This window comes from Scyliorhinus torazame, chromosome 22 (assembly GCF_047496885.1).
Source record: "Scyliorhinus torazame isolate Kashiwa2021f chromosome 22, sScyTor2.1, whole genome shotgun sequence".
Lineage (NCBI taxonomy): Eukaryota > Metazoa > Chordata > Chondrichthyes > Carcharhiniformes > Scyliorhinidae > Scyliorhinus > Scyliorhinus torazame.
In genome coordinates this window covers 42,801,032-42,823,726 of record NC_092728.1, presented here as the reverse complement: position 1 = coordinate 42,823,726, position 22,695 = coordinate 42,801,032, and the positions used below count along the sequence as shown (strand labels likewise).

General features: G+C 49.8%; 1 protein-coding gene across 1 annotated transcript in view; it reads right to left on the bottom strand.

The window, feature by feature from the left end:
• The window catches only part of LOC140398806 (uncharacterized), a 119,152-nt gene that overhangs the window by 41,118 nt on the left and 55,339 nt on the right, over positions 1-22,695 (bottom strand). Inside the window, exon 4 of the mRNA XM_072487771.1 lies at positions 14,558-14,779. Within this exon, the coding sequence (XP_072343872.1) occupies positions 14,558-14,779 (222 nt within the window). The remainder of the gene's footprint in view (positions 1-14,557; positions 14,780-22,695) is intronic.

Sequence of the window (22,695 nt, the reverse complement as noted above, 5' to 3'; positions counted from 1 at the left end):
TCGAGGTGTTAAGATTCAAAACAGCGGTAAAAAAGCCAACATAAGTGTACTTTACCTGAATGCTCGTAGTATTCAGAATAAGGTAAACGAGTTGATGGCGCAAAGCATCGTGAATGACTATGATTTAGTGGCCATTACTGAAACATGGTTAAAGGATGGTCATGAGTGGGAGTTAAATATCCGAGGTTATCAAACTATTTGGAAGGACAGAGTGGATGGTAAGGGAGCTGGTGTAGCTCTGTTATTTAAGGATGACATCTGGGCAAAAGTAAGGGATGACATTGGTGCTATGGAGGATAAGATTGAATTCATTTCGGTGGAAATCAGGAATAGTAAGGTGAAAAAGTCACTGATAGGAGTAGTCTATAGGCCACCAAATAGTAACATTATGGTGGGGCACGCAATAAACAAAGAAATAACGGATGCATGTAGAAATGGTACAGCAGTTATCATGGGGGATTTTAATCTACATGTCGATTGGTTTAACCAGGTCGGTCAAGGCAGCCTTGAGGAGGAATTTATAGAATGTATCCGCGATAGTTTCCTAGAACAGTGTGTAATGGGACCTACGAGGGAACAAGCGGTCCTAGATCTGGTTCTGTGTAATGAGACAGGATTGACACATGATCTCATAGTTAGGGATCCTCTCGGAAGAAGCGATCACAATATGGTGGAATTTAAAATACAGATGGAGGGTTAGATGGTTAAATCAAACACAACTGTTTTGTGCTTAAACAAAGACGATTACAATGGGATGAAATGAAAATGAAAATTGCTTATTGTCACAAGTAGGCTTCAAATGAAGTTACTGTGAAAAGCCCCTAGTCGCCACATTCCGGCGCCTGTTCGGGGAGGCTGTTACGGGAATTGAACCGTGCTGCTGGCCTGCCTTGGTCTGCTTTCAAAGCCAGTGATTTAGCCCTGTGCTAAACAGCCCCTGAGAGAAGAACTAGCTAAGGTAGACTGGGAGCAAAGGCTTTATGGTGAAACAGTTGAGGAACAGTGGAGAACCTTCCAAGCGATTTTTCACAGTGCTCAGCAAAGGTTTATACCAACAAAAAGGAAGGACGGTAGAAAGAGGAAAAATCGACCATGGATATCTAAGGAAATAAGGGAGAGTATCAAATTGAAGGAAAATGCATACAAAGTGGCAAAGATTAGTGGGAGACTAGAGGACTGGGAAATCTTTAGCGGGCAACAGAAAGCTACTAAAAAAGCTATAAAGAGTAAGATAGATTATGAGAGTAAACATGCTCAGAATATAAAATCAGATAGTAAAAGTTTCTACAAATATATAAAACAAAAAAGAGTGGCTAAGGTAAATATTGGGCCTTTAGAGGATGAGAAGGGAGATTTAATAATGGGAGATGAGGAAATGGCTGAGGAACTGAACAGGTTTTTTGGGTCGGTCTTCACAGTGGAAGACACAAATAACATGCCAGTGACTGATAGAAATGAGTCTATGACAGATGAGGACCTTGAGAGGATTGTTATCACTAAGGAGGTAGTGATGGGCAAGCTAATGGGGCTAAAGGTAGGCAAGTCTCCTGGCCCTGATGGAATGCACCCCAGAGTGCAAAAGAGATGGCTAGGGAAATTGCAAATGCACTAGTGATAATTTACCAAAATTCACTAGACTCTGGGGTGGTCCCGGTGAATTGGAAATTAGCAAATGTGACACCACTGTTTAAAAAAAGGAGATAGGCAGAAAGCGGGTAATTATAGGCCAGTGAGCTTAACTTTGGTAGTAGGGAAGATCATCAAGGAAGAAATAGCGAGGCATCTGGATGGAAATTGTCCCATTGGGCAGACGCAGCATGGGTTCATAAAGGGCAGGTCATGCCTAACTAATTTCATGGAATTTTTTGAGGACATTACCAGTGCGGTAGATAACGGGGAGCCAATGGATGTGGTATATCTGGATTTCCAGAAAGCCTTTGACAAGGTGGGGGACCAAGGGCAATGTGTCCAAGTTTGCAGACGACACTAAGATGAGTGGTAAAGCAAAAAGTGCAGAGAATACTGGAAGTTTGCAGAGGGATTTGGATAGGCTAAGTGAATGGGCAGATGGAATACAATGTTGACAAATGTGAGGTTATCCATTTTGGTAGGAATAACAGCAAAAGGGATTATTATTTAAATGATAAAATATTAAAACATGCTGCTGTGCAGAAACCTGGGTGTGCTAGTGCGTGAGTCGCAAAAAGTTGGTTTACAGATGCAACAGGTGATTAAGAAGGTGAATGGAATTTTGTCCTTCATTGCTAGAGGGAGGGAGTTGAAGACTAGGGAGGTTATGCTGCAATTGTATAAAGTGTTAGTGAGGCCACACCTGGAGTATTTTGTTCAGTTTTGGTCTCCTTACTTGAGAAAGGACGTACTGGCACTGGAGGGTGTGCAGAAGAGATTCACTAGGTTAATCCCAGAGCTGAAGGGGTTGGATTACGAGGAGAGGTTGAGTAGACTGGGACTGTACTCGTTGGAATTTAGAAGGATATGGGGGGATCTTATAGAAACATATAAGATTATGAAGGGAATAGATAGGATAGATGCGGGCAGGCTGTTTCCACTGGTGGGTGAAAGCAGAACTAGGGGGCATAGCCTCAAAATAAGGGGAAGTAGATTTAGGACTGAGTTTAGGAGGAACTTCTTCACCCAAAGGGTTGTGAATCTATGGAATTCCTTGCCCAGTGAAGCAGTAGAGGCTCCTTCATTAAATGTTTTTAAGATAAAGATAGATATTTTTTTGAAGAATAAAGGGATTAAGGGTTATGGAGTTTGTGCCGGAAAATGGAGCTGAGTCCACAAAAGATCAGCCATGATCTCGTTGAATGCTGGAGCAGGCTCGAGGGGCCAGATGGCCTACTCCTGCTCCTAGTTCTTATGTTCTTTGAATGCCTAAATATCGATTTCAAAGGGCCCCTCCCCTCCACCAACCGTAATATATATTTTCGCACCGTCATCGACGAATACTCCCACTTCCCCTTTGCTGTCCCCTGCCCCGACATGACCTCGGCCACTGTAATAAAGCTACTGCACAGCATCTTCACACTGTTAGGTTTCCCTGCCTACATCCACAGCGACCGCGGTACATCGTTCATGAGCGATGAGCTACGCCAGTACCTGCTCAGCAAAGGCATCGCCTCGAGCAGGACTACGAGCTATAACCCGCAGGGAAACGGGCAGGTGGAGAGGGAGAACATGACGGTATGGAAGGCCGTCCTTCTGACCCTCAGGTCTAGAAGTCTCCCAATCCCCCGCTGGCAGGCGGTCCTCCCCGACGGCCTCCACGCCATCAGATCGCTCCTCTGCACAGCCACGAACGAGACCCCTCATCGTTTGTTTATCTTCACCAGGAAGTCCATCTCCGGGGTCTCGCTTCCATCTTGGCTGTCAACTCCGGGACCTGTCCTTCTCCAGAGGCACATGAGGAGCCATAAGACCGACCCGCTGGTCGAGAGAGTCCAGCGGCTCTACGCCAACCCCCAGTACGCCTACATCGCGCATCAGGACGATCAGCAAGATACAATCTCCCTACGAGACCTGGCACCAGCTGGTTCCCCTGCCAACGTGCCCCCCCGCTACCCGCCCCCACCCCCAGCGCCCCGTAGGCCCCCTGGGTCTCCTGTACTGTCCCCCGCCGCCACTGTCGCCACCCAGCACCCCCCCTGCCTACCCCCACACCCCAACTGTCTCCGGCTCGCCGGACTGAGGCTCCAGCTCCAGACACAATGCCCCTGGAGTCACCGCCTGCAACAACCGTGCCCGCCGCACCACCAGAGCTGAGGAGGTTGAAGAGAACGATCCGGCCTCCAGAGAGACTGAATATGTAATGACCCCACGTCACCCCTGCTGGACTTGATTTTTAACAGGGGGTGAATGTTGTGAATGTATTCACCACAATGCATGACACTGTTATCATTGTATCACCTAATGTAACCTATGACCTGGAAGTGGTGATACGAGATGCTTCCAGGTACTGTACTGTAACCCCGGTGGGCTCCGCCTCTGGCTCCGCCCTCACCGGGGCCATATATAACCCGGCCACCTGTGGGTGGCACTCATCTGCACAACCGACTCTGGCTAGGCAAATTCACGACTAATAAAACCTTCTGTTCACTCGCTCTCTCGGCCTCTTGGTGAATTGAAGGTATATCAAACATCGAGGGCTGAAGGGCCTGTTCTGTGTTGTACTGTTCTATGTTCTATGTTCTAACATAGTCAGAGGATCGTCAGAGGATAGTCAGAAGCTTTTCCCCAGAGTAGAGGGGTCAATTACTAGGGGGCATAGGTTTAAGGTGCGAGGGGCAAGGTTTAGAGTAGATGTATGAGGCAAGTTTTTTACACAGAGGGTAGTGGGTGCCTGGAACTCACTGCCAGAGGAGGTGGTGGAAGCAGGGACGATAGTGACATTTGAGGGACATCTTGACAAATACATGAATAGGATGGGAATAGAGGGATACGGACCCAGGAAGTGTAGAAGATTGTAGTTTAGTCGGGCAGCATGGTCGGCATGGGCTTGGAGGGCCGAAGGGCCTGTTCCTGTGCTGTACTTTTCTTTGTTCTTTGTTCTATACCATTAGCCTTCTTTACCGCCTGCTGCACCTGCATGCTTACCTTCAGCGAATGGTGCACAAGGACACCCAGGTCCCGCTGCACAGTCCCCTCTCCCAATTTACAACCATTCAGGTAGTAATCTGCTTTCCTGTTTATGTTTCCAAAATGAATAATCTCACAGTTATCCAAATTATACTGCATCTGCCATTAGTTTGCCCACTCGCCCAACCTGTCCAGAAATTGCTGTAGGATCCCTGCATCCTCGTCACAATTCACCCTCCCACCTAATTTGGTATCATCTGCAAACTTTGAGATGTTACATTTTGTTCCCTCATTCAAATCATAAATATAGCTGGGGTCCCAGCACCAATCCCTGCGGTACCCCACTGGTTGCTGTCTGCCAATTTGAAAAGGACCCATTAATCCCTACTCTTTGTCTCCTCGCTGCCAACCAGTTTTCTATCCACCTCAATACATTTCCCCCAATCCCATGAACTTTAATTTTGCACAATCATCTCTTATGCGGGACTTTGTCAAAGGCCTTCTGAAAGTCCAAATATACCACATCGACTGGCTCCCCCTTGTCGACTGTACTGGTTACCTCTTCAAAGAATTCCAACAGATTTGACAAGCCTCCCCGAACAGGCGCCAGAATGTGGCGACTAGGGGCTTTTCACAGTAACTTCATTTGAAGCCTACTTGTGACAATAAGCGATTTTCATTTCAGCATGATTTTCCTTTCATAAATCCATGCTGACTCTGACTGATCCTGCACTGCTTTCTAAATGTTCCGCTATAAAGTCCTTGATAATGGATTCAAGCATTTTCCCCACTACCGATGTTAGGCTTACTGGTCTATAATTCCCTGCTTTCTCTCTACCTCCCTTTTTGAATATCGGAGTGAGGTGAGCTACCATCCAATCTACAGGGACAGTTCCAGAGTCTATAGAATCCCAGGAGGATGACCACCAATGCATCCACTATTTCCAGAGCTACCTGCTTACACACTCTGGGATGCAGATTCTCAGGCCCTGGGGATTTATCCGCCTTCAATCCCATCAGTTTTCCCAGCACCATTTCTCTACTAATGTTGATCTCCCTCAGTTCTTCCCTCTCACTAAACCTTTCATTCTCCAACATTTCTGGGATCTGATTTGTGTCCTCATTTGTTAAGATTCAAAACGGAAACATAGGATGGGTCAAACTACTGTAGCAAGTGTGTCCACGAACTGACTGAGGTCGGAGTATTTCCGGCTGCACCGAGGGACGAGGCAGGGGTGCCCCCTGTCCCCGCTGCTATTTGCCCTGGCAATTGATCCGTTGGCCATGGAGTTGAGGACGTCAGGAAACTGGAGTGGGCTGGTTCGGGAGGGGGGGGGGGGGGGCATCGTGTTTCGCTCTACGCAGACGACCTGCTCCTGTATATTTCGGACCCGCTAGAGGGGATGGGGGAGGTCATGCGGATCCTAAAGGACTTCGGGAGTTTCTCGGGGTACAAGTTGAATGTGGGGAAAAGTGAGCTATTTGTGATCCATGCGAGGGGCCAGGAGGAGACACTGGGGGAGCTCCCGCTCAAGAGGGTGGAGAGGAACTTTCGGTACCTGGGTATACAGGTGGCTAGGAATTGGGATGCCCTACACAAGCTCAATCTATCTCGGCTAGTAGAGCAGATGGAGGGAGAGTTCAAAAAGTGGGACATGCTCCCGCTTTCCCTGGTGGGTAGGGTGCAGTCTGTGAAAATGATGGTCCTTCCCAGGTTTCTGTTCGTCTTCCGCTGCCTTCCCATCTTCATCCCCAAATCCTTCTTCAAGCGGGTGAACAGGATTATCACGGGATTTGTGTGGGCAAACAAGACCCCACGAGTTAAAAGGCTGTTCTTAGAGCGCAGCCGGGGGGAGGAGGGCTGGCGCTGCCGAACTTTAGCAGTTATTACTGGGCGGCTAGTATAGCGATGATTAGGAAATGGGTAATGGACGAGGGAGCGGCATGGAAGCGGCTAGAGGCGGCGTCATGCGAGGACACCAGCTTAGGGGCACTGATAACGGCACCGCTGCCATTCTCGCCGGCACGGTACACCACAAGCCCGTTGGTGACGGCGGTACCGAGGATCTGGGATGTGGAGAAGGCACAGGAGGGAGGAAGGGGCCTCAGTCTGGACCCCGATACGGCATAATCATAGATTTGTTCCAGGCAAGATAGACCGAGGGTTTCAAAGTTGGCATAGGGTGGGTATCAAAAGGATGGTGGACCTGTTTATAGATGGGACTTTTCCTAGACTGAAGGCGCTAGAGGAGAAATTTAGTCTGCCCCCGGGGAATGCCTTTAGATACCTCCAAGTCCGTGCTTTTCTGAAGAAACAGGTGGTGGCATTCCCGCTACTACACCCCCGTAGGATACAGGACAGGGTGGTCTCTGGCATCTGGGAAGGGGAGGAGAAGGTGTCGGACATATACCAAGAACTGCAGGAGGCAGAGGAAGTCTCGGCGGAGGAGCTAAAGGGCAAGTGGGAGGAGGAGCTGGGCGAGGAGCTGGATGAGGGCCTGTGGGCTGATGCCCTAGGTGGGTTAATTCCTCCTCATCTTGTGCCAGGCTTAGCCTAATTCAGTTTAAGGTGGTCCACTGGGCACACATGACGACAACGAGAATGAGCAAGTTCTTTAGGGTGGAGGACAGGTGTGCGAGATGCTCAGGGAGCCCAGCAAACCATGTCCATATCTTCTGGGCATGCCCGGCGCTTAAAGAATTCTGGCAGGGCTTTGCAAAGGCTATGTCCAAGGTCTTGGACGCTCGAGTAAAGCCGAGTCCGGAGATAGCGGTATTTGGGGTGTCAGAAGATCCGAGAGTGCAGGAAGCGAAGGAGGCCGACGTCTTGGCCTTTGCCTCCCTGGTCGCCCGGAGACGGATCTTGTTAATGTGGAGGGACTCAAAGCCCCCGAGTGTAGAGACCTGGGTTAGTGACATGGCTGGGTTTCTCAGTCTTGAGAGGATAAAGTTTGCCTTGATAGGGTCCTTGCTGGGGTTCTCCAGGCGGTGGCAGCTGTTCCTTGACTTTCTGGCAGAACGATGAAAGGTCAGCAGCAGCAGCAATCCGGGGGGAAGGGGTGGGTGGGATAGGTGGAGAACTGTGTATGGAATGTATACTCTTCTATTGTAAATGGACGATAACCACCTGTTTGTTAAATTATCTCCTTTTTGTTTTTATCATAGAATTTACAGTGCAGAAAGAGGCCATTCAGCCCATCGAGTCATTGGTGTTGGTTATGTAAAAGTTTGGTTCAGAAAAACTTGAATAAAAACAATTTTTAAAAAAAGATTCAAAACGGAGGTATAAAAGCCAACATAAGGGTACTTTACTGATTTGGAGGGGTACCAATATCCTGGGGGGGAAATTTGCTAATGCTCTTCAGGAGGGTTTAAACTAGTTCAGCAGGGGCTTGGGAATCTGAATTGTAGCTCCAGTATACAGGAGGTTGAGAATAGATTATCATAGAATTTACAGTGCAGAAGGAGGCCATTCGGCCCATCGAGTCTGCACCAGCTCTTGGAAAGAGCACCCTACCCAAGCCCACATCTCCACCCTATCCCCATAACCCAGTAACCCCACCCAACACTAAGGGCAATTTTGGACACTAAGGGCAATTTATCATGGCCAATCCACCTAACCTGCACACCTTTGGACTGTGGGAGGAAACCGGAGCACCCGGAGGAAACCCACGCACACACGGGGAGGATGTGCAGACTCCGCACAGACAGTGACCCAAGCCGGGAATCGAACCTGGGACCCTGGAGCTGTGAAGCAATTGTGCTAACCACTATGCTACCGTGCTGAATAGTGAGGTCATGAGTAAGGTTTCAAAGTTGCAGGAGTGTACCGGCAGGCAGGAAGGTGGTTTAAAGTGTGTCTTCTTCAATGCCAGGAGCGCTAATCCCGAAAGTGGAAGGAACGGAGTATTCGGCCATCGCCATCTCAGACCACGCCCCGCACTGGGTGGAGCTGGAGTTAGGAGAGGAGAGGGACCAGCGCCCGCTGTGGCGTCTTGATGTAGGATTACTGGCGGATGAGGAGGTGTGCGGGAGGGTGCGGGGGTGTATTGAGAGATACTTGGAGGCCAATGACAACGGAGAGGTGCAGGTGGGGGTAGTCTGGGAGTCGCTGAAGGCGGTGGTCAGGGGAGAGTTAATCTCCATTAGGGCACACAGGGAGAAGAGAGAGGGCAGGGAGAGGGAGAGGTTGGTGGGGGAGATCTTAAGGGTGGACAGGAGATATGCAGAGGCCCCCGAGGAGGGACTACTTAGGGAGCGGCGAAGCCTCCAGACAAGAGTTTGACCTGTTGACCACAGGGAAAGCAGAGGCACAGTGGAGGAAAGCACAGGGGGTGACGTACGAGTATGGGGAGAAGGTGAGCCGGATGCTGGCACACCAGCTCCGTAAGAGGGTGGCAGGGAGGGAGATAGGTGGAGTTAAGGATAACAGGGGGAATACGGTGCGGTGAGAGTAAATGAGGTATTTAAGGACTTCTATGAGGAGCTGTGCAGATCTGAGCCCCCAGCGGGGGAAGAGGGGATGTGCCGATTTTTGGATCAACTGAGGTTCCCGAGGGTGGAGGAGCAGGAGGTGGCTGGTTTAGGGACGCCAATTGGGTTGGAGAAGCTGGTTAAAGGATTGGGGAACATGCAGGCGGGGAAGGCCCCGGGGCCAGATGGGTTCCCGGTCGAGTTTTATAGGAAATATGTGGACCTGCTAGGCCCGTTGTTAGTGAGAACTTTCAATGAGGCAAGGGAGAGGGGGACCCTGCCCCCGACAATGTCCGGGACGCTGATCTCGCTGATTCTGAAGCGGGAGAAGGACCCGTTGCAATGTGGGTCGTATAGACCGATCTCACTCCTCAATGTGGATGCTAAGTTGCTAGCAAAAGTGCTGGCTACGAGAATTGAGGACTGTGTCCCTGGGGTGATTCATGAGGACCAGACGGATTTGTAAAGGGCAGGCAGCTAAACACTAATGTGCGGAGGCTCCTCAACATGATTATGATGCCATCAGTGGAGGGAGAGACGAAGGTAGTGGCAGCTATGGACGCGGAGAAGGCCTTCGACCGGGTGGAGTGGGAGTATCTTTGGGAAGTGCTGCGGAGGTTTGGGTTTGGGGAGGGGTTTATCAGTTGGGTCAGGCTCCTATATAGAGCCCCGGTGGCGAGTATGGCTACGAATCAGCGGAGGTCGGAGCACTTTCGGCTGTACCGAGGGACGAGGCAGGGGTGCCCCCTGTCCCCCTTGTTTTTTGCATTGGCAATTGAGACTTTGGCCATGGCACTAAGGGAGTCCAAGAAATGGAGGGGGTTGGTCCGAGGGGGAGAGGAACATCGGGTGTCGCTGTATGCAGATGACCTGTTGCTGTATGTGGCAGACCCAGTGGAGGGGATAGTGGAAGTCATGCGGATCCTAAGGGAGTTTGGGGACTTCTCGGGCTAGAAGCTCAACGTAGGGAAAAGTGAGCTCTTTGTTGTGCATCCAGGGGACCAGGGAAGGGGGGTTGGACGACCTGCCGTTGAAGAGGGCGGAAAGGAGCTTTCGGTACTTTGGGATCCAGGTGGCTGGGAGTTGGGAGGCCCTGCACAAACTCAATTTGACACGGTTGGTGGAGCAGATGGAGGAGGATTTCAAAAGATGGGATGTGCTGCCACTCTCGCTAGCGGGCAGGGTACAGTCGGTTAAAATGATGGTCCTCCCTTGGTTTCTCTTTGTGTTCCAGTGCCTTCCCATTGTGATTACCAGGGCCTTTTTTAAACGGGTAGGTAGGAGCATCATGGGTTTCGTGTGGGCAAATAAGACACCGAGGGTAAAGAGGGTGTTTCTGGGGCGTAGCAGGGACAGGGCAGGGCTGGCGCTGCCGAATCTGTGCGGCTACTATTGGGCAGCCAACGTGGCGATGATCCGTAAGTGGGTAATAGAGGGAGAGGGGGCGGCGTGGAAGAGGTTGGAGATGGCGTCCTGCAGGGGCACAAGCCTGAGGGTGCTGGTGACAGCACCGCTGCCGCTCTCGCCGACAAGGTACACCACGAGTCCGGTGGAGGCGGCAACGCTGAAGATCTGGGGGCAGTGGAGACGGCATAGGGGCGGGATGGGAGCCTCGGTTTGGTCCCCGATTCGGGAGAACCATCGGTTCGTCCCGGGAAGGATGGATGGGGGGTTTCGGAGCTGGCATCGGGCAGGGATCAGAAGAATGGGGGACCTGTTTATAGATGGGACGTTTGCGAGCCTAGGGGTGCTGGAAGAGAAGTTTGGGTTATCCCCGGGAAATGCGTTCAGGTATATGCAAGTGAGGGCATTTGTGAGGCGGCAGGTGAGGGAATTCCCGTTGGTCCCGGCACAGAGGATTCAGGACAGGGTGATTTCGAGTGTATGGGTCGGAGAAGGCAAGGTTTTGGCGATCTATCAAGAGATGAAAGAAGAGGAGGTTTCGGTAGAGGAGCTAAAGGGCAAGTGGGAGGAGGAGCTTGGGGAGGAGATTGATGAGGGTCTGTGGGCTGATGCCCTGAGTAGGGTTAATTCTTCCTCCTCTTGCGCCAGGCTCAGCCTAATACAATTCAAGGTTGTTCACAGAGCGCATATGACAGGGGCGAGGATGAGTAGGTTCTTTGGGGTGGAGGACAGATGTGGGAGGTGCTCGGGGAGTCCGGCAAATCACGTCCACATGTTCTGGTCACGCCCGACACTGGAGGGGTTTTGGAGGGGTGTTGCGAGGACTATGTCCAAGGTGGTGAAAGTCCAGGTCAAGCCGAGTTGGGGGTTGGCACTATTTGGGGTGGCGGACGAGCCGGGAGTGCAGGAGGCGAAAGAGGCTGGTATTCTGGCCTTTGCGTCCCTGGTAGCCCGGCGGAGGATCCTGCTATTATGGAAAGACGCGAAGCCCCCCAGTGTGGAAGCATGGATAAATGACATGGCAGAGTTCATTAAGCTGGAGAGGATAAAGTTTGCCTTACGAGGGTCTGTGCAGGGGTTCTTCAGGTGGTGGCAACCGTTCCTAGACTATCTCGCGGAGCGCTAGGAGGAGGTCAGCAGCAGCAGCAACCCGGGGGGGGGGGGGGGGGGGGGGAGGGGGGGGGAGTCTCTTTCGGGGGGTATCTGGGCGGGGGGGGGGCGTTCCCCAAGGGTACTCTTGAATGTCATATGGGGGGGTTAATATATGCGGGAGAAACCCAATGTATAAGTAGTTTATTATTTTTGATTGTGGTGTTTGTGTTCTTTCTTCTTTTTGTTATGGGGGGGGCTTGTTTGTTAAAAAATTTTGTTGGAAAAATTTGAATAAACATATTTTTTTTAAAAAGAAACAGGAAAGGAGAGGTCACCCTGTTAGGAGTTTCCTATAGGCCTCCGAAAAGTTCCAGAGATGTAGAGGAAAGGATTGCAAAGATGATTCTGGATAGGAGCAAAAGTAACAGGGCAGTTGTTATGGGGGACTTTAACTTTCCAAATATTGACTGGAAACGCTATGGTTCGAGTACTTTAGATGGGTCCATTTTTGTCCAATGTGTGCAGGAGGATTTCCTGACACAGTATGTAGATAGGTCAACGAGAGGCGAGGCCATATTGGATTTGGTACTGGGTAATGAATCAGGACAGGTGTTAGATTTGGAGGTATGTGAGCACTTTGGTGATAGTGACCACAATTCGATTACGTTTACCTTAGCGATGGAAAGGGATAGGTTCATACCGCAGGGCAAGAGTTATATCTGGGGGAAAGGCAATTATGATGAGATGAGGCAAGACTTAGAATGCATTGGATGGGGAGGGAAACTGCAGGGGATGGGCACAATTGAAATGTGGAGCTTGTTCAAGGAACAGCTACTGCGTGTCCTTGATAAGTATGTACCTGTCAGGCAGGGAGGAAGTGGTCGAGCGAGGGAACCGTGGTATACTAAAGTAGTTGAATCACTTGTCAAGAAGAAGAAGGAGGCTTATGTAAAGATGAGACGTGAAGGTTCAATTAGGGCGCTCGAGAGTTACAAGTTAGCTAGGAAGGACCTAAAGAGAGAGCTAAGAAGAGCCAGGAGGGGACATGAGAAGTCTTTGGCAGGTAGGATCAAGGATAACCCTAAAGCTTTCGATAGATATGTCAGGAATAAAAGAATGACTAGGGTAAGAGTAGGGCCAGTCAAGGACAGGAGTGGGAAGTTGTGCGTGGAGTCCGAGGAGATAGGAGAGGTGCTAAATGAATATTTTTCGTCAGTATTCACACAGAAAAAAGACAATGTTGTCGAGTAGAATACTGAGATACAGGCTACTGGACTAGAAGGGCTTGAGGTACATAAGGAGGAGGTGTTAGCAATTCTGGAAAGTGTGATAATAGATAAGTCCCCTGGGCCGGATGGGATTTATCCTAGGATTCTCTGGAAGGCTAGAGAGGAGATTGCTGAACCTTTGGCTTTGATCTTTATGTCATCATTGTCTACAGGAATAGTGCCAGAAGACTGTAGGATAGGAAATGTTGTCCCCTTGTTCAAGAAGGGGAGTAGAGACAACCCCCGGTAACTATAGACTAGTGAGCCTTACTTCTGTTGTGGGCAAAGTCTTGGAAAGGTTTATAAGAGATAGGATGTATAATCATCTGGAAAGGAACATTTTGATTAGAGATAGTCAACACGGTTTTGTGAAGGGTAGGTCGTGCCTCACAAACCTTATTGAGTTCTTTGAGAAGGTGAGCAAACAGGTGGACGAGGGTCAAACAGTTGATGTGGTGTCTATGGATTTCAGTAAAGCATTTGATAAGGTTCGCCAAGGTAGGCTATTGCAGAAAACACGGAGGCATGGGATTCAGGGTGATTTAGCAATTTGGATCAGAAATTGGCTAGCTGGAAGAAGACAAAGGGTGGTGGTTGATGGGAAATGTTCAGCCTGGAGTCCAGTTACTCGTGGTGTACCGCAAGGATCTGTTTTGGGGCCATTGCTGTTTGTCATTTTTTATAAATGACCTGGAGGAGGGCGTAGAAGGATGGGTGAGTAACTTTGCAGATGACACTAAAGTCGGTGGAGTTGTGGACAGTGCGGAAGGATGTTACAAGTTACAGAGGGACATAGATAAGCTGCAGAGCTGGGCTGAGAGGTGGCAAATGCAGTTTAATGCAGAAAAGTGTGAGGTGATTCATTTTGGAAGGAATATCAGGAAGACAGAGTACTGGGCTAATGGTAAGATTCTTGGTGGTGTGGATGGGCAGAGAGATCTCGGTGTCCATGTATATAGATCCCTGAAAGTTGCCACCCAGGTTGAGAGGGTTGTTAAGAAGGAGTACGGTGTGTTAGCTTTTATTGGTAGAGTTTCGGAGCCATGAGGTCATGTTGCAGCTGTACAAAACTCTGGTGCAGCTGTATTTGGAGTATTGCGTGCAATTCTGGTCGCCGCATTATTGGAAGGATGTGGAAGCATTGGAAAGGGTGCAGAGGAGATTTACCAGGATGTTGCCTGGTATGGAGGGAAGATCTTATGAGAGAAGGCTGAGGGACTTGAGGATGTTTTCGTTAGAGAGAAGAAGGTTAAGAGGTGACTTAATTGAGGCATACAAGATGATCAGAGGATTAGATAGGGTGGACAGTGAGAGCCTTTTTCCTCGGATGGTGATGTCTAGCATGAGGGGACATAGCTTTAAATTGAGGGGAGATAGATATAGGACAGATATCAGAGGTAGGTTCTTTACTCAGAGAGTAGTAAGGGCGTGGAATGCCCTGCCTGCAACAGTAGTGGACTCGCCAACATTAAGGGCATTTAAATGGTCATTGGATAAACATATGGATGATAAGGGAATAGTGTAGATGGGCTTTAGAGCGGTTTCGCAGGTCGGCGCAACATCGAGGGCCGAAGAGCCTGTACAGCGCTGTAATGTTCTATGTTCTATGTTCTAAACCGAGGATCGAAGGTCGTTTTTTGACAGATTTTCGGTAATAAAACACCACCATTCCCACGTGGGGGACATTGCCTCAGAATCTGAGAATCCAGCCATGATCTTACCTGATGGGGTGTAGATGGTACTCTGGGGGCTGGAGATAAATGTGGCTGAAGAATGAAGAATGTAGAAAACGTTTGTGCCATAAGTCTCCAGCACTGCCGTGCAGGCTGTTCCTTGCTGCAAACAGGCAATTTTGGCTTCTGCAAGAGTTGGTTTTGACTGATAAGGAAATGGGGGTCGTTGCTTTAGTCCCATCTTCTCCTCTTTACGAAACCAATCCATAACTGAAAGAAATAAATTTAACAGTTCTGAATCATTCTGAAATGTTATCTGTAAAATGGAAAAATAAATAGGTTATCTGTAATTAAATAATATATTATTTAATTTACGCATTCCCTTCTTTAAGCTTTGATTTACATTCAGAACCATATTTTTGTTACTGAAGCTGGTAGCTTGAGTCAGGAAGTTTCCCGAGTCAGCAACCCAACGCGGTAGAAAGTATTCCTCCAGATCAAATTTTTACATGCAGGGTGAGGGGAGAGTTGGGCCCACCATCCAGGAATGAGATCAGAGGCAGCTACAGGGGCAGCTGAGTGTTGAGCTGGGGCAATTTAAAAGCCTGCCTGATTCTCTGGGACTTCATCCCTGCTGTTTGCTTATATTCTAACTTTGTTAGCCTTCACCCGTCACAACCCATAACTCCTCCCACTCACTCCTTATGCCCCATCCATGTGTCCATGACAACTCAATGCCAATTCATGCTCCCCATCCACCTCCAATAGCCCCTCAAAACCTCCATGCCAACTCCTGCCACTTCCATACCCATTCACCCAGTATACAAAATGTACAGAACTAATTAACCCTCTGGTAACAATTGGCAAAACATTTCCATTCAGGACCTAAACTCCATGGCAGGGATGAGAACCGTGAGTATTTTCACTGTGGAGGAAGGTGGGAATTTGCACCAAATTGAGCCATATGGACTCAATTAATAACACAGTTGAGTGTTTGCCGATGTTTTCACACAGCAGGATGAGCTGGCTGGTGTACACTCCACTGTCATATCCAGGTATCATATGTAAAAGGCGCCAGACATCAATTTAGCCACCAATGAAAGGGGAGATGGCCTGTCAATCACAGGGAGCACCACCCCCAGATTCACTGATGCATCCCTGAATGTGCTGCACAATGCAGTGGATGCTAGGAGGGACATCCTTTAGCCAGAAGATGGAAGAAGGAGGCCGAGCCGTCAGACCTGCCCTGCATGAAGTCTCCAAGTTGCCCATGATCTCCAACAGAGGACTACTCTCTAATGCCTGAAAAAGATGAATGACCTCACCCAAACTGCCTCAACTGCTCACACTCACCTCACTGAACAGTGGAGGGGACAAGGGGCTCTGTGGCAATGGATCATGATGCCCTAACTAAAAAAAAATGTTCTGCCCTTACTCGGTCCTTATCCCTCTATTTCCTCTCTATTCATGTACCATCCAGATGCCACTTAAATGGTGATAATGTGCCTTCTTCCACCACATCCTCTGGCAGTGCATTCCAGGCACCCACCACTCTCTGCGTGAAATACCTGCCCCGCACATCTCCCTTAAATTTTCCCCCTCTCACCTTGAACCTATGCCCCCTTGTAAGTGACACTTCCACCCTTGGAAAAAGCCTCTGACTAACCACCCTGTCTAGGCCTCTTATAATTTTGTAGACCTCTATCAGGTCTCCCCTCAGCCTCCATCTTTCCTAGTTTATTCACAGCCAACACCCTCGAGACCAGGAAACATCCTGGTGAACCTTCTTTGCACTCTCCCCAAAGCTCCACATCCTTCTGACAATGTGGTGACCAGAACTGCATGCAATACTCCAAAGGCGGCCTAACCAAGATTTTATTTAGCTGCAATATGCTTTCCCAACTCCTGTGCTCAGTGCCCTGGCTGATGAAGGCAAACATGCCATATGCCTTCTTAATTACCTTAGTCCCCTGTGCTGCCACGTTTAGGCAACAGTGGACGTGCACGCCCAGATTGCTCTGTCTGTTAATGTTCCTAAAGACTCTGTCATGTACAGTATAATCCATACCTAGATTTGATCCTCCAAAATGCATCACCCCACATTTGTCCAAATTAAACTCCACCTGCCATTTCTGTGCCCAAGTCTCCAATCTATCTATATCCTGTTGTATCCTCTGACAATCCTTGGCACTATCAACAACTCTGCCAATCTTCGTGTCATCTGCAAACTTACTAATCAGACCACCCACTTTTCCTTCAGATCATTTATAAATACTACAAACAACAGAGGTCCCAGCGAAAAACCGCTAGCTACAGATGTCCATTCTGAAAAACACCATCCACCGCTGCTCTTGGTGTTCTAAAACCAAGCCAGTTCTCTATCCATCTAGTCAGCTCATCCCGAATCCCATGTGATTTTAGTTTTTGTCTGCCATGTGGGACCTTGTCAAACGCCTTACTAAAGTCCACATAAACTACATCCACAGTCCTACCCCCATTAATTTTCTTTGTTAACTTTTCAAAAATTCAATCAAGTTGGTGAGACATGACCTTCCCCATCAAAACATGCTGTCTGTCACTAACTAAACCATTTTCCTCCAAAAGTGCTTGTATCCTGTCCCTCAGTATTTTTTGCAAAAACTTCCCCACAACTGATGTCAGGCTCACTGGCCTATATTTGCTGGATTATCCCTGCTTCCTTCCTTAAATAAGGGAATAATATTAAGGGAACAACATTGGCTATTCTCCAGTCCTCTGGAAACTCGCCTGTTGTCAAAGAAGATGTGAAGATATTTCATAGAATTTACAGTGCAGAAGGAGGCCATTCAGCCCATCGAGTCTGCACCGGCTCTTGGAAAGAGCACCCTACCCAAGCCCACACTTCCACCCTATCCCCATAACCCAGTAACCCCACCCAACACTAAGGGCAATTTTGGACACTAAGGGCAATTTAGCATGGCCAATCCACCTAACCTGCACATCTTTGGACTGTGGGAGGAAACCGGAGCACCCGGAGGAAACCCACGCAGACACGGGGAGAACGTGCAGACTCCACACAGACAGTGACCCAAGCCGGAATCGAACCTGGGACCCTGGAGCTGTGAAGCAATTGTGCTAACCACTATGCTACCGTGCTGCCCCCTGTATCTGTTAAGGCCCCAGCTATTTCTCTCCTTGCCTCCCACAGTAACCTGGGATAGATCCCATCTGGCCCGGGGACTTGTCCACTTTAATGACAATTAGGATACTCAACACTTCCTCCTTTGATATATTAACGTTCTCAAGAGCGTTCACACACAAGACATCACTACTCAGGGTTCCTCAGGGTAGTGTCCGAGGCTCAACCGTCTTTGGATGCTTTCTCAATGACCTATCTTCTAACACAAGGTCAAGTGTGGGGATGCTCACTGGTGATTGCACAATGTTCAGCACCATTTATGACTGAAGCAGTCCACATGCAAATGAAGCAAGACATGGACAATATCCAGGCTTGAGCTAACAAGTGGCAAGCAACATTCGCACAACACAAGGGCCAGACAATGACCATCTCCACAAGACAGAATCAAATCATTGCCCCTTGAGGTTCATTGGCATTATCATCACTGAATGCCCAATTATCAACATCCTGGGAGTTATCATTGACCAAAAACTGAACTGGACTAGATATATAATTACTGTGGCTACAAAGCAGGTCAGAGGCTAGGAATTGTGTGACAAGTAACGCACCTCCTGACTCCCCAAAGCCTGTCCACCACCTACAGGAGTGTAATGGAATACTCCCACTATCCTTGATGAGCGCAGCTCCAACAATAATCAAGAAGCTCGACATCACTAGGACAAAGCAGCTCACTTGAATGGTACTCCTTCCACAAATATTTAGTCCCTCCTCCACTAACGCACAGTCGCAGCAGTGAGTACCATCTAGAAGATGCACTGTAAAAACTCACCTATGTTCCTTACGCAGTAATGTACAAACCTACAATCTAAAAGGACAAGAGCAGCAGATACATGGGAACACCATCACCTGAAAGTTCCCCTCCAAGTCACTCACCATCCTGAAATATATTGCCATTTCATTACTGTCCCTGGATCAATGTCCTGGAACTCTCTCCCCATATAGTGGGTGCGCCTACACCATATGGACTGCAGCGGTTCATGAAGGTGGCTCACCACTAGCTTCTCAAGAAGGTGGCTCAGCACTACCTTTTCAAGGGCAATTGGGATGTGCAACAAATGCTGGCCTAGCCCGCAAAGCTCATATCCTGCAAAAATGAATTTTTTAAAAAATGGATGCAAAAGTGCATGTTGCCACAACAACTCAGACTCCTTTGTGGCAAGTTGGCTCAGTTGACTGTGTCGTGTTGGGTGCTCTGCTACACAGATGAACCAACACGGTTGCGGATGGTACAACTCAGTTTTATTACTAACAATATTTACAATGGTAAACTGGTTACTGTGGTTCATTCATTACCCTTGAATCTGTGGACCTATCCCTAACACTATCTTGGAGTGGCACTCAGCACATGGTGGATGTCTGAGTGGCACGCTGTGAGCTCTGTGCCCTGAGCTGTCTCCTGCTGGAATGCACGGGAAGTGTCGTGTTCCCCGTTTTATAGTGTGTATGCTCTTGCCTGTGATTGGCTGTGGTGTTGAGTGTATATCGATTGGTACGTTGATCTGTCCATCAGTATGTATGTATGTTTGCACCATGATGTTTACCTGAATATCATGACATCCCTCTTTTTTACAAGAACATGTGCCTATGTGGTTATAAATAGATACGTGTACTGAGTGCAACTGAATGTGTGCGTGTGCAATATCTACAGCATGTACATGAGGCTAAACTATATACATGGGGCGATGTCAGGTGCGACATAGCAACAAGGTTGTACCATAAACAAAACACGTGGAAATGTTAAACGTCAAAACAAACTCCTGTAACGACAAGGAAAAAGAGAAACATATTAACACAGTGGTATGTTACATCAGTGAGTTCAATGTTCAAACAGGCTCATAAGTCCAGCCTAGTAGGTGGGTGAAGAATTCGGGTTGACCACCTCAAGGGTGGCCTGGCAACGGGCAACGACGGGATGGGCATGGTGGCAGGAAGCTCCACGAAGTCGACATCAGGAACAACAGGAGGGCGTGGCACCGGTGTAAGTTCCCGTAGCGAGCGTGGAAGCAGGCGAAGAGCCCGGCGATTGCGCCTGCGAATGGAGCCATCAGGCATGCGAACCAGGAACGAGCGGGAAGCCACACGTCGGAGAACTTCGGCAGGTGCTGACCAGCCACCTTCTGGTAGGTGGATGCGGACGTCGTCCCCAGGCGCCAGGGCGGGAAGATCAGTTGCCCGTGTGTCATGTGCCACCTTCTGTCGAACGCGCTGCTGTCGCATCCTGTGTAGTACTGGAGCATGGTTGGTTGTGGGGACCAGAATGGATGGCACAGAGGTCCTGAGGGCGTGACCCATCAACAGCTGGGCTGGTGAGAGGCCAGTGGCTAGTGGGACCAAGCAATAGGCTAGCAGGGCTAAGCAGAAATCCGATCCGGCAGCAGCAGCCTTGCAGAGGAGCCACTTGGCGATGTGAACGCCCTTCTCCGCCTTTCCATTGGACTGGGGATGCAGAGGACTGGACATCACGTGTGTGAAGCCATACGAAGCAGCAAAGGAAGACCATTCCTGGCTGGCAAAACAGGGCCCATTGTCCGACATGACAGTAATCGGAATGCCGTGGCGAGCGAAGGTGTCTTTGCAGGCAAGTTTGAAAAGTAATCTGTGACGATTACATAGTCCCTGCCGAGCGCGTGAAAAAGGTCCACACCCACCTTCGCCCAGGGAGACGTCACCAGCTCATGGGGCTGAAGCGTCTCAGGAGGTTGCGCCGACTGAAACCTTTGGCAGGTGGGGCAGTTGAGCACCGTATTGGCAATGTCATCACTGATGCCCGGCCAGTATACCGCCTCTCAGGTCCCCCGTCTGCACTTACCGACCCCCAGATGGCGTTCGTGTAGTTGGTCGAGGACCAGCTTGTGCATGCTGTGTGGAATCACAATCCGGTCCAGCTTTAGGAGGACACCATCAATGATGGCCAAGTCGTCCCGGACATTGTAGAACTGCGGGCACTGTCCTTTGAACCACCCTCCCCTCATGTGGCGCATCACATGTTGTAGAAGGGGGTCAGCCGCAGTCTCCCGGCGAATATGGGCCAGACTGGAGTCAGCGGCTGGCAGATTTGCCAATGTGAAGGCCACCTGCGCTTCGACCTGACAGACGAACCCCTCCGAGTCGGGCGGTGTGCTCACTGCTCTAGATAGGGAATCCGCAATGATAGGGTCCTTTCCCGGGGCGTAGACCAGTTGGAAGTCGTACCTCCTGAGTTTGAGTAGGATGCGCTGGAGGCGAGGGGTCATCTCGTTCAGGTCCTTATGTATGATGCTGACCAGGGGGGCATGGTCAGTCTCAACGGTAAACTGGGGGAGACCATACACATAGTCATGGAACTTGTCTATTCCGGTTAGCAAACCCAGGCACTCCTTTCGATCTGCGCGTAGCGCTGTTCTGTGGGGATCATGGCCCGCGAGGCATAGGCGACCGAGGCCCATGACACAGTGTCATCCCGCTGTGGGAGTACCGCTCCAATGCCGGATTGGCTGGCATCAGTCAAAATTTTTGTGTCACAAGATGTGTCGAAAAACGCCAATACCGGGGCTGTGGTGAGCTTAATTTTGAGCTCCCCCCATTCCTTCTGGTGTGCGGGCAGCCACTGGAACTCCGTGGACTTCTTGACTAGGTGGCGAAGAGCCGTCGTGTGGGAGGCAAGGTTGGGAATGAACTTCCCCAGGAAATTGACCTTGCCTAGGAAGCGTAGCACTGCTTTCTTGTCTGCCGGCTGCGGCATGGCCGTAATGGCGCTCACCTTGTCTGCATCCAGATGGACCCCTGACCGGGATATGTGGTCCCCCAGAAACTTCAGCTCGGTTTGGCCGAAAGAACACTTGGCTCGGTTGAGGCGCAGGCCGTTTTCCCGCATCCGCGCAAAGACGCGCTGGAGACGATTGATGTGCTCCTGTGGTGTGGTGGACCAGATGATGACATCGTCAACGTAGACGCGCACCCCTTTGATGCCCTCCATCATCTGTTCCATGATCCTGTGAAAGACCTCGGATGCCGAGATGCTGCTAAACGGCATTCTGTTATAGCAGAACCTGCCGAAAGGAGGTGCACAGCTTCCTGCTGGACTGGTCCAGTTGGATCTGCCAAAAACCCTTCAAGGCATCCAGCTTTGTAAAGATTTTAGCCCGGGCCATTTCGCTCGTGATCTCTTCCCGTTTGGGTATGGGGTAGTGTTCCCTCATTATGTTGTTGTTCAGGTCTTTCGGGTCAATGCAGATCTGGAGTTCGCCAGAGGGCTTCTTAACACACACCATGGAGCTGACCCATGGCGTGGGCTCCGTGACCCGTGATAACACCCCTTGGTCCTGGAGATCCTGCAGCTGCTGCTTGAGGCGGTCTTTGAGTGGCGCTGGGACCCTGCGAGGTGCGTGAATGACCGGGGTGGCGTCCGGTTTGAGTCGTATTCTGTAGGTACAGGGCAGTGTGCCCATGCCCTCGAATGCCTCCTGGTTGCGGGCGAGGAGCGATTGAAGCTGTGCTCTAAATTCTGCATCCGGGAAGTCTGATGTGCCTTCTGGAGACAGAGCGTGGACCCGCTGCACGAGGTGGAGAACCTTGCATGCCTGTGCGCCTAGCAGGGAGTCCTTTGATGATCCGACTATTTCGAAGGACAGTGTGGCCGTGTATGTGTTGTGTGTCACCTGGAACTGGCAGGATCCCATGGCCAGGATAACGTTTCCATTGTAGTCGACCATCTTGCAACATGATGGCCGAATTGGTGGTCTGACCTTCAAGGCGTAGAAGGCTGTCCATGCTATTAGGTTGGCGGAGGCACCAGTGTCCAGACGGAATGTTATCGGTGATCGGTTGACCGTTAGGGTGGCACACCATTCATCACCTAGATTGACGCTGTTCACTGGCATCGGCTGGTGGGTCCTGCCTGGAGACATCCGGTTCCTATCAATGACCGCAACATGGAAGGCACCCTGGTCGTCTGTGTCACTGGTTTGGATGTCGTCTGGGCACAACTCGAAGTACGGAGGCTGAATGGTCCGCACGTCCCTATGAGGCT